The 15,654-nt window shown below is 45.1% G+C and overlaps 1 protein-coding gene across 2 annotated transcripts; it reads left to right on the top strand.

Annotated features, from left to right (window-relative positions):
• Positions 1–1,760: 1,760 nt before the first annotated feature.
• On the top strand, positions 1,761–12,013 carry GCSAM (germinal center associated signaling and motility). Of its 2 annotated transcripts, none has more exons than XM_082686896.1 (6): positions 1,761–1,960; positions 4,036–4,104; positions 6,114–6,155; positions 7,174–7,220; positions 9,180–9,208; positions 10,112–12,013. In XM_082686896.1, exons 1-6 carry the CDS (start codon positions 1,932–1,934, stop codon positions 10,346–10,348), a joined length of 453 nt encoding a protein of 150 aa, XP_082543022.1. In that variant the 5' UTR covers positions 1,761–1,931; the 3' UTR covers positions 10,349–12,013. The 2 variants fall into 2 exon arrangements, with proteins under 2 accessions (XP_082543022.1, XP_082543023.1); XM_082686897.1 differs by having other exon boundaries at positions 1,792–1,960; positions 10,115–12,011.
• The last annotated feature ends 3,641 nt before the right edge of the window (positions 12,014–15,654 follow it).

Raw genomic sequence — 15,654 nt, 5'->3', positions numbered from 1 at the left:
CTCAACACTCTCCTTGACCAGCTGCTTCTGGGTAGTCAGGCCAGTAGCCTGGTTCCCTCAGAAGTTAGGAAGGAAATTTTTTCCTCTGTTCTGGCTGACCTAAAAATTAAATTGACATGAAACACATTAACAGGAGAAAAACAAAAGCTTAATAACATGTATACCTCCTCAATGTAATGGGTAGACTCAGGGAAACTGAGCAACTCCCCCAAAGGGCTGAAGCCACCACTTTAAATATCATCTTCATTCAGCATAATCTCTTCCAGTCCCGTCCATGTTGCTACAAAAGTTGGGTATTCATCCTTTCTGCTGGAGGCATAATACTCCATAGTGTATATGGACCACATCTTCCTTCTCCATTCGTCCGTTGAAGGGCATCTTGATTCTTTCCACATTTTGGCGACCGTGACCCTTGCTGCTATAAACATTGGGGTACAGATGGCCCTTCTTTTCACAACATCTGTATCTTTGGGGTAAACATCCAGTAGTGCAATTGTAGGGTCATAGGGAAGCTCTATTTTTAATTTTTTGAGGAATCTCCACACTGTTCTCCAAAGTGGCTGCACCAACTTGCATTCCCACCAACAGTGTAAGAGGGTTCCCCTTTCTCCACATCCTCTCCAACACATGTTATTTCCTGTCTTGCTAACTTTGGCCTTCTAACTGGTGTAAGGTGGTATCTCAATGTGCTTTTTTTTTTTTAATATTTTATTTATTTGACAGACAGAGATCATAGATAGGCAGAGAGACAGGCATAGAGAGAAGGGGGAAGAAGGCTCCCTGCTGAGCAGAGAGCCCGACTCGGGGCTTGATCCCAGGACCTGAGATCATGACCCGAGTGAAGGCAGAGGCCTAACCCACTTAGCCACCCAGGGACCCCTCTCAATGTGCTTTTAATTTGAATCTCCCTGATGGCTAGTGATAATGAACATTTTTGCTTGTGTCTGATAGCCATTTGTATGTCTTCATCGGAGAAGTGTCTGTTGAGGGAAATTGGAAGGGGAGGTGAACCATGAGAGACTATGGACTCTGAAAAAAAATCTGAGGGTTTTGAAGGGGCGGGGGGTGGGGGAGGTCGGGGTACCAGGTGGTGGATATTAGGGAGGGCACAGATTGCATGGAGCACTGGTGTGGTGCAAAAACAATGAGTACTATTAGGCTGAAAATAAATTTTAAAAAATTAAAAAAAAAAAAAAAACACAAACTGGGAAATACCAGGAGAGGACACAGATAGTGGTTTCAAATTTTGTTAAGTTAGAACAGGATGTTCTCTTATGAACATTTGTATTCTATTGCAAGAGGTAAAAACATGAGCAATTTGTGTATGTATGAAAGAAATAAGTACTAATAAAAACGAATGTTAGTCGATAAAAAAATTAAATAAATAAATAAATATCATCTTCAGTTAAAGACAAAAGGTGTTGGGGCTGGAGGGTCTGTTGTGGGAGGAAAAAGCAGAGTAAACAAGGGTCATGCTATTAGGCCAATTTAATTGCCTTCTGTCTTACAACCTTTTCTGGAGACTTAGAGTTCCCTCTTCCTGATAGCCTTACACGTGGAGATTTCCCTTGTCAACGAAAAAGTCTCTTAAAGCAAGGTAATTTCTATTTGATTTTCAGACCTTGTTTTATATCTGAAGTTTTTTTAAAGAAGCCAACTTAAAATAATCAATATGCTGAAGAGGCATATCTTGGGGCCGCAACAATTGTTCCCCTTTAGGGGCTCTGACATTTTAGGAAGTTGTGCACGCGTGAGTGCTTGCCTGCACCTCTGACTCTCCTCCCCCTGGGGTCCTCCTCCTGCTGCAGGGAGGTACTGTTCTTCTTTCAGCTCTCAGCACCAGTGGCCAGAGCAACACGCGGTAAGTCCAGAGCTGACCCCATTAGAGCACCAGGCTGGCTGAGGGGAAGTCACCCGGGAGAACGGAGAGAATGGGGAACGCTCCGCTGGGGGAAAACAGGTGAGTTCCGACTCTCCAGAGGAAGGCAGGGGAGATGGGACAGAGCATTGCAGCCAGAAAGAGAAAAAGAAGTCCTTGGGTGAGGGGAGGCAACTGGGTAAAGAACTGAAAAAAATTACATTCCTACTGATGGCCATACACTAAGTTCAACTCCTTATAGAACTGGCCTTCTCCCCAGAATCAGAGTGAGCCAGCAGCTGGTGGAGAACTCCTAAAAGGCAGAAGGACTTTCTCAAGGGAGGTCAATCCAGTAAACTCTGACTTCAGAAAGGAACACTTTCAGGGGGCTGGCGGGGCTCTGGGGCTGGGTGCAGGGAGGTCTCCTGAGTTCCTAATGCCTGTAGGGAGCTGAAAGACATCACTACTCCTTTAATTACTATTTTAGTTCAAAATAAATAACAAGCTTCTGCCCACAGTGAGGCCTCTTCCTGTATACATTCCCTGCGAAGGGTAAGCAAAGTTCATTAAAATCGGTCAAGAATTTGACTTTTTCTAGAACTCAGTTTCCAAATTTTAAGAGGACATGTTAATACAATGCCTATCTTGGCAGTTTCTAGTGTGTGTGATGCTAGCACAGTGCCTTACAGTAAGGTTCAATAATAATAAGCTATCGTTTTGGGGAACCATCATCTTCATTAACATCAAAGCAGTCATTATAAAAATTAGTACCATCCAAAACAAGAGAATCCCTGGTGAGCTGGTCTAGAGAGGATGAACTCAATGGGACAGGGAGAGGGAAAGATTTTTAAGGATTACATTCGGCATTCCAAGGCTGAGTTCCTGCCACTGGGAGCAAAGACACAGCACTCAAAATGCCACCTGCCAAAAGGAGGCTTGGTGAGCCCATGGGATGTGTCCTGCCCCTCCCTGAAACCCAGTGTTTCCTAAAACTCCTCCCTGGTTCCTCACAGGCCTTGAGCCATCTGCAGCTAGGGCATGTCATCAGCTTATAAATCCTTATTCTCATATCTATGTGTGACTTCCTTAAACGTAGAGACTGTTTCTTAGTCATCTTTGAATTCCTGTTTCCTGGCATTATTTCTAACAAAGAGTAGGCACTCAAAAAAGAGTTTGATGAATGATTGGAAATGTGCAGAAATCACTGTCTTGAAAAGGAAAATTAAACAAAATACAGGTATAATGTGACTGAGAAAGTCATGATTTTTATGACATTTGTAGGATTTTTTTTCTTTTTTAGAATTTTGGTGTGCAGGAGAAGGATTAGGACATCAATACATGTTAGCTGTAGAAACATTGAAAAATATATAAAGTATAAATAAAATGGTAAATCACAGCTATAACTATTGACAACATTAGATACATTTTCCTTATTTTTTAAAAGATTTTATTAGAGAGAGACACAGCAAGAGGGGGAACACAAGCAGGGGGAGTGGGAGAGGGAGAGGGAGAAGCAGGCTTTCCAGGGGAGCAGGGAGCCTGATGCAGGGCTCGATCCCAGGACCCTGGGATCATGACCTGAGCCAAAGGCAGACACCCAACAGACTGTCACCCAGGTGCCCCAGTAATATTTAATGTTTAGTTTCTTTTTCTCTGTATTCTCAAATCCCCACAAGTGAGAAAAATGGTTATCAGAAACCCAACCTGAGCAAGGAACAGATTTATTTTCTTTATCTAGTCCTTTCTTCTCCTCTTATCCCATGTTCTTTGTCTTAGTGCTGTGAAAAATGATGACTTACACGAGACAGGCAGTACCCTTCCCCATCCCTGTGCACCATCCCAAAGACTGCACCAGTGGCTAGGCCTCTCCATTCACTGATAGTCTCGTGGTCATCATGAGCAATCCCAGCCATGTGGGAACAAATGATTTAGGACCAGTTGTGTGTGGAGGTTGTCGGAGAATGTTGGTGGGCTGTTGCCATGGCAATGGAAGAACCATCAGATAAAAGGTTGCCATGTTTATTAAAGAGAAGATGTGAACAGATCTGAGAGGAACAGGTGTAAGCTGAGGTGACACACAAATGGAAGAAATGACAAAAAGTTGGAAAAATTGGGAACTGAGGGAGGAAGCCCGAAAAGGAAGAACTTAGCTCATTCCTGATTATGTTGGATTTTAGGAGGCAGCAGAACACTCAAGAAATACCCTGGGCTCCAAAAAACCAAAGCTTCAGAGAGAGGACACCCAGGTGAGAACATTTCCAACAAAACTTCTCCCGGCCTTTGCCTATTAAGAGTCAAGTCTGTCAGGTCCTAGACTTCACATATACCACAATGGAACATGCTGCTTTGCCCAGCAGCAGTTGTAAATTACAGTAAATGTGAAGACAAGACAAAAGACAAAAACACTTTGAACCTTGGACAGGAGAGGTGCCATTTTGCTAGGAGCCTAGTGTAACCCCCAGCAACCAGAAATAAGACTGCTAGTTCCTGCTATCTCTGTTCATTTAGTTCAAGTATCTTTGCGCTCCAGCTCCATCCTGACCGTTCCTTTTTAAACTCTATGTTTCTATTTCTGAGGTGACCACATCTCCCACATCATCATGATCATTGAAAGGTTTATGGAAAGAGACTCTTGCAATTACCCTGATGCTGTTAAACCAAGACTTTCTGACTAGTCCCTTTGAGTGCCAGGGAATCAGTAGACTATGGAACTAGGGTCTTACGGTCCAAGAATTCCCAAGAGTGGCAAAGCTGGGTGTTCTGTGGCCTATAGAATTATTTTCCTTTTTCCCATGGTTTCAGGAGAAGCTCTTGAAAGAATATCAATTAAATTAAAAAGCAACCACTGAGCCAAAGTTTGTGTCAGGAGTTGGGGAGACAGAGATCCCCCAACACGGTACATGTCTTCAGGGCAAGCGAAGGATCATATATTTGGGGGACATCCCTAGACATGTATGAACGCATACAATGCAAATGATGAAAGAGACCAGAGCGGTCATGGGCCTTATAACAAGGGAGAGACTGGGTGGACTACAGGGCCAGGGAAGCTTTGCATTAAGAGAGAAGAACCTGGAATTGCTATCATAGAGATGCATCTGGTATCCCGCAGAATGCACCCCAAACCAAAACATCCGAGTTGAAATGCAAGAATACGGGGCAAAAAAATTGCATGGAACAAATAACCAGCTTAAAAACAGTTTTTGCCTGAATTTAACTTTACGTGACCCTTACAATGTGGGTAAGCCATGTAAGCATCCTTATTTTATGACAAAGAAACTGTGGCTCAAGTTTTCCAGAGATCCTGGTCCAATCAGTAATTCAAAATTGGCTATCTGTTTTCATCACCTGACTCTCCTCAGAGAATCCAGCACTAACGAGGTTCAGTGGTTTCCTTGTGTTTCTTTAGCCACAGAAACAGGAGATAGAAACTACAGTTTCTATCTAAAGTAGCACAAAGAGGAGCCATGCCTTTCAGTCCTCAAACTCTGGGAGCCCCTGTAGCTATCAGAACACTCCACCATGCCAGGGCCTATGACCTCTCCTTCAGAGCTCTTTGCAAGGGAACTCCCTGGGAAGCTCACTGGGAGGGATATTTCTGGGTGGTATTTTCACAGATGCTTTTACATAGTGTTATAGGGACATGGAAGGCTTTCATATTCAACTATGACTCAAGTTCAGAAAGATGCCCGGCATGATAGACCTCAGATTGAATGCCTGACCGCAGAAAGATCGGACCTTTTCTGCCTGCCACAAAAGAGATCCCAAGTCCTGTTAATTGACCTGCCCCTTGGGTCAAAGAGGCAGATATGATGACCTGAGTCAGTTAGAGTTGCTCTGTCCTCAGCTACTTGTTCATTTATCAAGGATTTATTGAAAATAGATTTACCAGACACTCTGGCACAAGCTGGTGATCTTTGCCGGAGTTGAACAAGATAAGTCTATAGGGTCCCCAACTTTATGAAGCTCTAGTGTAGGATGTGAACAAATGAATTCCATCCTACACTAGAACAGAAAGTTCCTTCCCCCATTAGGAGTTGATAAGCAACGTCTTCACATTTCCTAAGGGGCAATTAATGTCCCACGAGGAAGGAGTCATTGTAGCATGATAGATGTGTCCAAGTCCTCTAGAATAAATGCTGTCTTTGGGGTTGTGGGGAGGAAAAAGGGTTTTTCACAGAACTGGCAAAAGGAAGGGAGTCCCCCTACTCAAGCTGTAGAAACCAGCATGCTTTGTGTCATCTCTCGGTTATTTCAGATGCTGCGGCTGTGTTGCCCAAGGGTGTTTCTGCCTTCCATGGTGAGTGAGAATCGTTTTCAAGAGTTATTTCCCTAAGTGTGGTTTCAATGTGGTATTTACTGTAAATCACCTGTAACTGCCCACTGTCTGTGGCCACAGGGGAAGCCTGTGACTCCCCAGACGCTCATCTGAGAGTCAGTCAGGGAAGTGATAATTGGAGCCTGGTGAGAAACAGGAACAATAGTCTTGATGGTGGTCCTTGAACTGGAAAGCCTCAGAAGCAAGGATGAAATTGGCTCCAGTGGAGAGAAGGGACCGCTTCCTCACAGGGCAAGGGCCAGACTCCATGTATGGAAGCGCACGGTTCTGTCCCTTGCACAGAGAACTCACAGCCGGGGTCATCATTCAAGTCATCCACCACAGTGGGAAAGTGTTGAGAGTGAAAGACATGCTAAAAATAGTTCAGGGTCCCGAAGTGACTAGTAAGGACATTAACTAGACTCCCTAAGCCAAGTGAGACCTATGGTCATGCTGCTTGGCGCACATGACATTGTCTCCTGAGGTGATAATGAGCTTCCTTTATATCCAGACTGTTCCTCTGGAGGACTCATTTCTACAGAATAGTTACCCCTGTGCTCACATGGGCTGTGTTTGCTTGCTTGCTTGCTTGCTTGCTTGCTTAGAGATCAGAGAGGGGGCCTGGGGTTGGAATTGGAAATAACCTTGACTCCTTATGTCACATGATATAAAAGAAATTGATATTTTGTTAGAAAAAAATCCCCCCAAATAGTTACCAATGATGTCACCATTGGTTCTCCATTTATAAATCAATTCTACCTCAGCCCAGAAAGGGGAGAAGGGAGGACACATACACACACACACACACACACAGGTGGAGATTTCTACCGGTCTTATCTTTCATATTTCCTTTTATCCATCTTCGTTTTCCATGACGCTAAATGAGGTATAACTTTAACAAATGAAAGGCTTAAAGATAAGGTTTTAGAGTTCAGTGTCATTTTCTCGGAGAGTTTCAGAATATTGAAACCACCAATTTTCCTTCCTTTTCTTTTTTCAGGAAAAAAGGACATATTTGTAAAGCAAAGCCAGATTCCTCAGAGGAGAGTAAGTCATTGCTTTCTCATCTTTTCTACTTTGGACAGACTTACATTTCCACACTGTCCCTTCTCTGGGCTTTGCAAGCTCCTTGGGCATCCTTCCAGTGTCATACTTACACATGAATCTGTGTCACTCATCCAGTTGCTTTTCTCTCTCTCCACGGGACTGTGAGCTCATCAAAGCAGGAACTGGCTACTGATCTCTGTGTCCCTCCCTAACGTCTGGAGGCCAGAGGAGTGAACTGGAAACAATAACTGGAAAGGTGGAGGGGCGCAGAGAGCAACCGGGAGGGGCAGGCTCTTGTGGGCAAGCTTAAGATTGGGGTTTTTGTCTTGAAAACTGCAGAAGTATTGAGGGCCTTTAAACTAGGGGCCAGTATGACGTCCTTTGCATGAAAAGATGCAGCGTGGGTTGCTGTGTAGAGAACATGCTGGACTCATGCGTGGCAAGAGTGGATGCTGGAAGATCACTTAGGAGGTGAGGCGGTGGTCTCTGGAGACAGAAGAGTACTGCAGCTAGGAAGGACTTCGAGAAGGAGAGGGTGCTGAATAGCAACACATGTAAGAAAGAGAGAAAGGAAGTATAGGCGAGGACAGCCCACTGTGTTTGTAAAGAAGAAAAGGGGTGGAGTTTTGCCTCTGCCTTCCTGGGTCTAAAGAGCAGAGCCTAATTCATTCACTCTGAGTCTTGCAAACTAGCTCTGTCAAGTGTGTGAGGGAATAATCTGACCCTCCCACCCCTAACGTCTCCTCCGGGAATCGTGGATCCCAGGAAACCCCAATCTCCATCAGAGCAAAACATGGTTGAAACAAAACCTTTAGGGACGCCTGGCTGGCTCAGTATGTTAAGTGTTTGCCTTCAGCTCAGGTCATGATCCCAGAGTCCTGGGATGGAGCCCCACATGGGCTGCCCAGTGCGGAGTCTGCTTCTCCCTCTCCCTCTGCCTCTCTCTCCAGCTTGTACTACTATCTCTGAAAGAAAGAGAGAAAGAAAGAAAGAAAGAAAGAAAGAAAGAAAGAAAGAAAGAAAGAAAGAAAGAAAGAAAGAAGAGAGAGGGAGGGAGGGAGGAAGAAGAAGAAGGAAGAAAGAGAAGGAAGAAAGACATCTAATGGTAAATCTCACAGACGTTCCTTATAGTGATACTCAGGGACGTCGTAGATGGCCATGGGAATTTATGGAGATGTGAGAATCTGGGATGTCAGTCCTTGGGGAAGGTAAACCCGTAATATAATAAACTAGAGGGCCTGCAGGGGCACACCCACCTCCTGTGTGGGTCTTCCATATGAAAGCTTACGTTGGCTTATTGAGTTGGTGTGTTTGCGAGGGTTTAGCGAGTATGTCCGTTTGTGTCTTTGCTGAGAGACTAGAGCCAGTTGCTTTTAAATAAACTGGCTTTTGAAAAACTGGCCTGCTTTTGTGTGTCTCTGCTAGCAAATTCAGGAATGGGATTGCTCAATTTAAGAATTTCGTTCCCTTGAGCTTTTCCTGAGCACTGGCCCCGCACACCTACCATCCCCTGTCGCCTGCAGCAGACAGACAGTCCTCTTTTGCACTATGGATCCGTGGGGTCCTTGTGTACTGCCTATGCTAGCCTGTGAGCCCCTCGGAGGAGAAGAACTGTTTCTGATTTTTCTTTGTCTCCACAGTGCCTGGCACAGGGTAGATGTGCAATGAATTTTGCAGGAGGGAGGGCAGGGTGAGGGGATGGAGGGAAGTGTGGTTTCTCTTCCAAAGCCCCACCAAATGGGTCTCCCTCCACTCAGACTCTCAGCCCGCACAGCTCTGCTGTTTCTTTAGATGGTCCTGTCACTCCCCAAGGATGTGTCGCAGGTCATGATAACCTGCTCCCCTGCTGTTTGGGTCTCCGACTGCTCCTATCTTAGAGTCCAACCCTCCCCCCCACTCTCCACCCTCTCTCCTCAAATCTCCCCATGACCTGAAATTGATTGTATTTTCTTTCTCCAGATGAAAGAATGTCATCTGCTCCCATGCAGGTAATGGACACATCTCTGAGCCTTTTTCTGAGATGCCAGTGGCAAGGCAGATACCCCAGATGGCAGAAGTTGGGCTCCAAGACTCCTTCAAACCTCGATATGAAAGAAGGACCTTAGATGCCAGTGCTTGTTAGCCCAGGGCCCTGTACGGGGCCTGGTGGCAGTGGCATCAGCCACCTCTGTTGTACATCTTTCTGAAAGGAGCTAATATATATGGAGTCTTTTGTTGATGCTAGGCAGTGTGCTGGGAGCTTTGCCTGTAGTGGCTAATGTCACTGTTACAGCAACCCTGTCAGACTGGAACTATTATTTCTCCTGTAGTACAAATGAGAAAACCGAAAGATTAAGTGATATTCTCCCCCAAGTCAGATAGCTGACAAGAAGTCAGGGACATGATTCAAAAACCAAGTCCCAGTTCCAGATCCAGACTCTCCCTCTTGGACTTTGCTTCTTTGCTTTTTACCTTCTGAGATTCCATTGCCTGGGAGCTTCTCTTGAGGGCTTCCTTTTTGAATAATGCCAAAATCTCTAGAATAAGTGTTAAATATCATAAGAAGTCATCTGAAGGTGGCCTCAGATTATTCTTTTATATAAGAATGGGCTGCCCTCAGGACCTGAGACTTGGGAATTATATGTATGACTGGGGGATAGTCAGGGGTCACTCTGGAACATGGACCAGAGAGGACATGTCTGGGTAGGCTGAATACTCTGGACAGCATGAGCTCTCTGGATGTCTGGGCTAGAGGTTGGGGTAGGGGCAGTCATTTAGGAAAAACAGCCAGGGGGTGGAGGAGAGATGGTCATGGAAGACAAACTTTGGCCAGGGTTGGGTCTGTGTTGAGCCTGGAGCATATAAAGAGAACGGCACTAGGCCCACACTTGATCAGGTTCTTCTTTGACCAGCAGGACAATGCTGACCAGAACTCCTCGGAGGATCTCTGCTACACCCTCATTAGTCACAGCGTCCTTGGGAGAAAGCCATCAGGGATCTCTGCCGAGAGGTGCTATGAGAATGTTTCTCCTAAGACCGAGAAACCCAGGAATTACTTGAGAGAAACTGAGACTTCGTATGCACTTCTCCGGGTGCATTCCTCTCCAAGCAATTTGTCTTCCCCAGAAGATGAATATGAACTTACCTAGTAGAATCTCCTTCCATGCCCTGCAACAGCCACATCTACCTCTGCTACCTTCGAAGGCTCAGGTTTCCTATTTATAATGAAATAGTTGGACCAGCACTTGTCTAATAGCAATAAATAAAAACCGGGGGTGCAGGGCTCTGGTTGAGGCAGGTGTAGAGTCTTTCAGGCTTACCCACACTCCACACACACAACAGCCTTTACTACAGGGGTCTCTGCAGAATCTGATTTGCCAACCACAGGACCTCTTAGATCCAGCTCAATATTCATCATCCAAAGACCAATCATCTATCCTGAACACCACTCTTTGAGAACAGAGTGGCCATCTTTGATTCCAAATGGCTTTGGAAATGGGCTGCTTTGCTCAGTGGCAGATGGGGGGAGGGGCAGTGGGGGGGGGGGGATTCTTGGTGCTCTACAACTTTGAACATCACAAAGGCAGACCCTTCTCCATAAAATGTCCACGATTATCTCCTAGAATCACAAGGAAGCTTTAACTATTATACTAAGTGTGCCAAGAGAGGGGTCCACTGGTTCCACCATGTTCGAAGGCCCAACCCCTCATTCTGAGCCTTCCAGGTGGGCACCTATGTGTTCCTCTCACCCGATGCCACTTTGCCATGTCCTTTGCATCATGTTCTTTGACTCGTTGACCCTCGTGGCTTTGTTGGTTATGTGAGTGGAATCAGTAAGTTCTACATCAGGTTTTTATATAATTTTTCATATAATTTTAATCTATATTTTTTAACTTTGTATTTCTCTCTAGAAATCTTAACAAGAAAATCATAGCATTAGAGGATGGTAGAATAGAAAGACCTGTGGAGACACTCTAATCCACTATCCTTTTTGCTCAGAGAGAAGTAGCACAATGTACATTGCAAGTTATTGACAGAACATTATTCAGAGCCTGATTTCCTGGCTTCCAATTCAGCACTCTTCCAACATACTACATAGAAGAGGCTCTACTCAACTGTATGGTGTATGTCTGGATGAACTAACATGTCATGTATAAAATTTGGGGTAAAAAATGTCCACATGGGGAAAGTAACACCCCCACACCTCCACACCGTACCCTTTCTCAAATGAGCCTTTCTCCATATGTTCTGATTATTTTTCCTAATGTTTTCTTCATTGTTCCTAGAATTCCATCTATCCCCTAAAACAGGGGTCAGCAAACTGTGACCCACAGGCTAAATCTGACCTACTGTCTTTCTTTGTATAAATAAAATGTTATTGGAACACAGCCAGTCTTATTCACTTACACTGCATACATGTTCATACTGATGATGGCTGCTCAGCCACAGAAGAGTTAAGTAGTTGTGACACACACTGGAGGTCCTGCAAAGCCAAAAATCTATATATATTTTTTGCCCTCTTCAGAAAAAAAAAAAAATTAGGCACCCAGGCCTAAACGATGATACTTGGAGATAACGATAACAGAAATGTGTTTGAGTATTGCAACTCTTAAGAGCTGGTACCAATAAACTGGCAGGAAAATATTAAACCACAAACGATATGAATGAGACCAAGAATAATCAGCAAATTAGACTATTTCTATCCTTTATTTACACCTGTGTTCTCCACTTCCTGTTTTATTTAACCCGTGGTAACGGTCTTAATTTTAAGGATGTTAAAATAGTAGAGGTTTGTTGACGAAGTAGTAGATAACATTAAGTGTTTAATTACTGTTTTGTCCCCAAAAGCACCTAATGTTAAATAACTGTTATTTAAAATGCACTAAATGCCAGCGAGGAGAAATGTGGTGACAAGAGGTTGGGTGAGTCCACACGTGTTTGCTGAGACTTCAGGCAGTCGATGGTCTTCAGCTAAGAGCCAGTCACATCTGGGTATCTTGTCCTCTGCCAACGTTCCATTTTCAGCCATGGAACCCTGTGGAACCCTAACCTTCACCCTTGGCCAGAATTCACTTAGGGGAAAGAGTGTGGACACGAGACTCAGCCTGTGAATGATTCCAATCCTGGCTCTATCCCTTCCTCCCTCTGTGACCTTGAGCATATAAATTGAAGGTTAGGCTTTATCACGGGCAAACGGGAGGGTGGCATCTAGTGTATGTAATTCCTTTACCGCGGACCTTGAATAAATGATATCAAGGAGCAAAGAGGAACAAACACTTTCGCGACACGTGGAGGAAAACGTGTTGACGGGCGTGATGACCAGGGTCATCCAGCGATCTTCAGTGGGTTAGAAATGGCACCACTGGGTTTTAGACTGGAGTTTTTCATTTGGACATTGAATCCTTGCTAGAGTTGACTGGTTTAAATACTTTTAGTACAATATAAGTTATACTAGTTTGAGTCTTCGCCTGTGAAAATATTACTTGTCCCAAATAGTATATGCCTCTTTCCTGCAATGTATTAAATATAAATGCTTAGCCAGGGACATTTGTTCTTATAATGAAAGCCAGAATGCTGAGGGAAGGGAATGATTTTCGAGCAGGAGAGCCCTTCGGGAGTGCTCTGTCTGCATATAATGCTAATCCTGTTTTCCAAACACTTCAGGATTTTGCTGAAAGCCCTGTAACCCTCTTCACAGAAAATGCACATTCACACACACACTCACACACACAGTATTTTACACAATTTCTAGTGGTCGGGGATGCCACCCATCCGTGGAAGAATTCCTGGGTTCTTTTTTTTTTTTTTTCCCTTTAAAGACTTTATTTATTTTTTTATTTTTTATTTGACAGAAGGGGTCACAAGTAGGCAGAGAGGCAAGCGGGAGGCGGGGGGGGGGGGGGGGGAGCAGGCTCCCTGCTGAGCAGACAGCCGGATGTGGGGGCTCCATCCCAGGACCCTGAGATCATGATCCAAGCCGAAGGCAGAGGCTTAACCCACTGAGGCACCCAGGCGCCGCATAATTCCTGGGTTCTTGATAAGAAATGGAGGCTGAGGATTTAAACTGCTCCCTTGGGACATAGATACAATCAGGAAACTCCCCTCCCCCATGCTCTCCTTACACCTGTACACAGACAGTTCACAGAGGCACACTTCATGCGGCAACGGCAGGCTTTGTGGTTTCCGTTTTACCTTCATCGTAGCATCTATAAATAATCCCTTAGCCTATGCATAAATTCCTATTCAGAACAGAAGAGAAGTACAAGAAAAGGGCAAAGCTAGGTCAGAACAATCTACCAATGATAACAAATAAATTCAAATGCTGACGTTTTAGGACAACCTTGGGTGACAGGTGCTTCGAATATTCTCAGGAATGGAATGGAAGGGCATAGGCACAACAGGGCAAGATATCACAGGAGCCTTCAGACAAAAGGAGATTCTGTTTACATGTATCTGACTCTGTCCTATTTCCAGCCAGCGTCTTGTGTTCAGAAAGCACCTGGAAAGTCCCCGGATCTGAGCGTACTTCAGTTCTGCCATCTGTTAAATGGCTCAGTGTAAGTTCTTCCCACTTTCCGCTTTTGTAAGGCACTCGGGGGGAGCCCTGTGTGATCATTATCATCCAGGGAGCCTTCTACAGTCTGATGATGACGTCTCTTAACTCACCCCTTCCCCTCTCACCACCTGTGCTCTTTGGGGATGGAGTCAAGCCTGATCTAAACATGACCCTAGGGTGCCTACCAAAGTCAGAGGCCATTGATGGTATGAGTTTGCCTAGTGGGCTGGACATTGCTCCCCAAGACGGTGGAACTCTAGACTCATCGTTTCACTTCTCCAGACCTCAGTTTCCTAATATGAGAGGAGGGGACTGCTTGTGGACACCACTGCCAGTGACGCAGGAATGATGTGAAGGAGCCTATTGTAAGGCAAGGAACCACAGTGGGAGCAGGGAAGGGAAGACATCCAGAGACTTCTCTCATGTTTCTCAGTACTGATGAGACTCTGAATGGGGCAGGGATCCATGCAGAGCCCACAGCTAAAAGGGAAAAGAGTGGCTCAGTCGGTTAAGCATCCAACTCTTGATATCAGCTCAGACCTTGATCTCAGGGTCATGCAATCAAGCTCCACATTGAGCTCCACATTGGGCTCCACACTGGGCATGGAGCCTACTTAAAAATAAATAAATGAATGTATGAATGGGAAAAGAAAGAACATGATCTTATCCTAATCAGACACAAGTGTAAAGGAAAGCAAATCTATTTATTCCAACCCCACCACGGCTTCAGGCTCAGCTGTGTCGTCCTTCCTAGGCAAGGCCTTCTCCAATGAAAGGACACTAACCACTCTCTTCTCTGACTACCCACACCCCCACAGTCTGTCTCCATGTTTACACCAGGCTGGTTTTTCCTGCTGTTTCCTATCTGCTCTGCACAGTCTCATTGCCTAACGAGACCAGCAGCTTTTCTTTTCTTTTCTTTTCTTTTTTTAAGATGTTATTTATTTGACAGAGAGAGAGTACAAGTATGCAAGGCAGCAAGCAGAGGGAGAGGGAGAAGCAGACTCCCCGATGAGCAGAGCACCCGATGCGGGGCTCAATCCCAGGACCCTGGGATCATGACCTGAGCCAAAGTCAGCCACTCAACCGACTGAGCCACCCAGGGAGCCCTTCTTTTCTTATTATTGTCCTCCCCTTCACCATTTTTCCTGGACTCGTTGCAAAACACATCCTTAAAATGATCTATAGAGCTAAGTTAAATTGAAAAGTAGAAAAGAATTGGATGCATGGACAGAATTTCTCTGGCAATGACAGAAGTGGCACATGCCACTATTCTGACTGTACCCCTTCTGCCTGAATCTAACGGACTTCCAGAAAAGACCAGTGTCTCTTCTCAAATCCTTCAGTGATATCACAGAGAGCTGCTGAGACCTCGTGATGCACCAGGCGTTATGCTCATCATGAAAACGTATGACGACCAGTAAACTCATCTCCTACAGCAGAACAGTGTAGACACGAATACCATTTTTTTTTTCAGACACCTCAAAAGGCTTTAGGCACAAAGTTACAAAGTTCAGCTCTTCCCACAGCACCAGAGCCAGAGTCAAACCTATGGAAAGTCTTCATATGACTTGTATATGTTTCAAGATAGTTGTGTTTTAGTGCTTTCCAAAGGAGAAGGGAAAAGCCCACTGTCCTGGCACTTCCTTCCAGCCCAGGCCCTTCGTACACTTGGGCCTGCCAGGAACGTGCTCTGGAAAGAAGCAGAGGGGAGGAAGGGAAGACAGGGGTGGGAGGGCACTCCCTGCTCTCCCTGCAGCAGAGGAGGACCTAGTTCACTCCAGCCCCTCCAGCTCAGTCTTACTCAGAAAGGGAAAATGCCCTCCAGGAAATGAAAAATCAGTTCCAGCACCATGCCCTGCAAGAAAATGCCAGCCCCCATCACGCCGCAGACTCCAC

Source organism: Mustela nivalis, assembly GCF_964662115.1.
Source record: "Mustela nivalis genome assembly, chromosome: 1".
In the NCBI taxonomy this organism is placed as follows: Eukaryota; Metazoa; Chordata; class Mammalia; order Carnivora; family Mustelidae; genus Mustela; species Mustela nivalis.
This window is presented reverse-complemented; position numbering and strand designations above follow the sequence as displayed.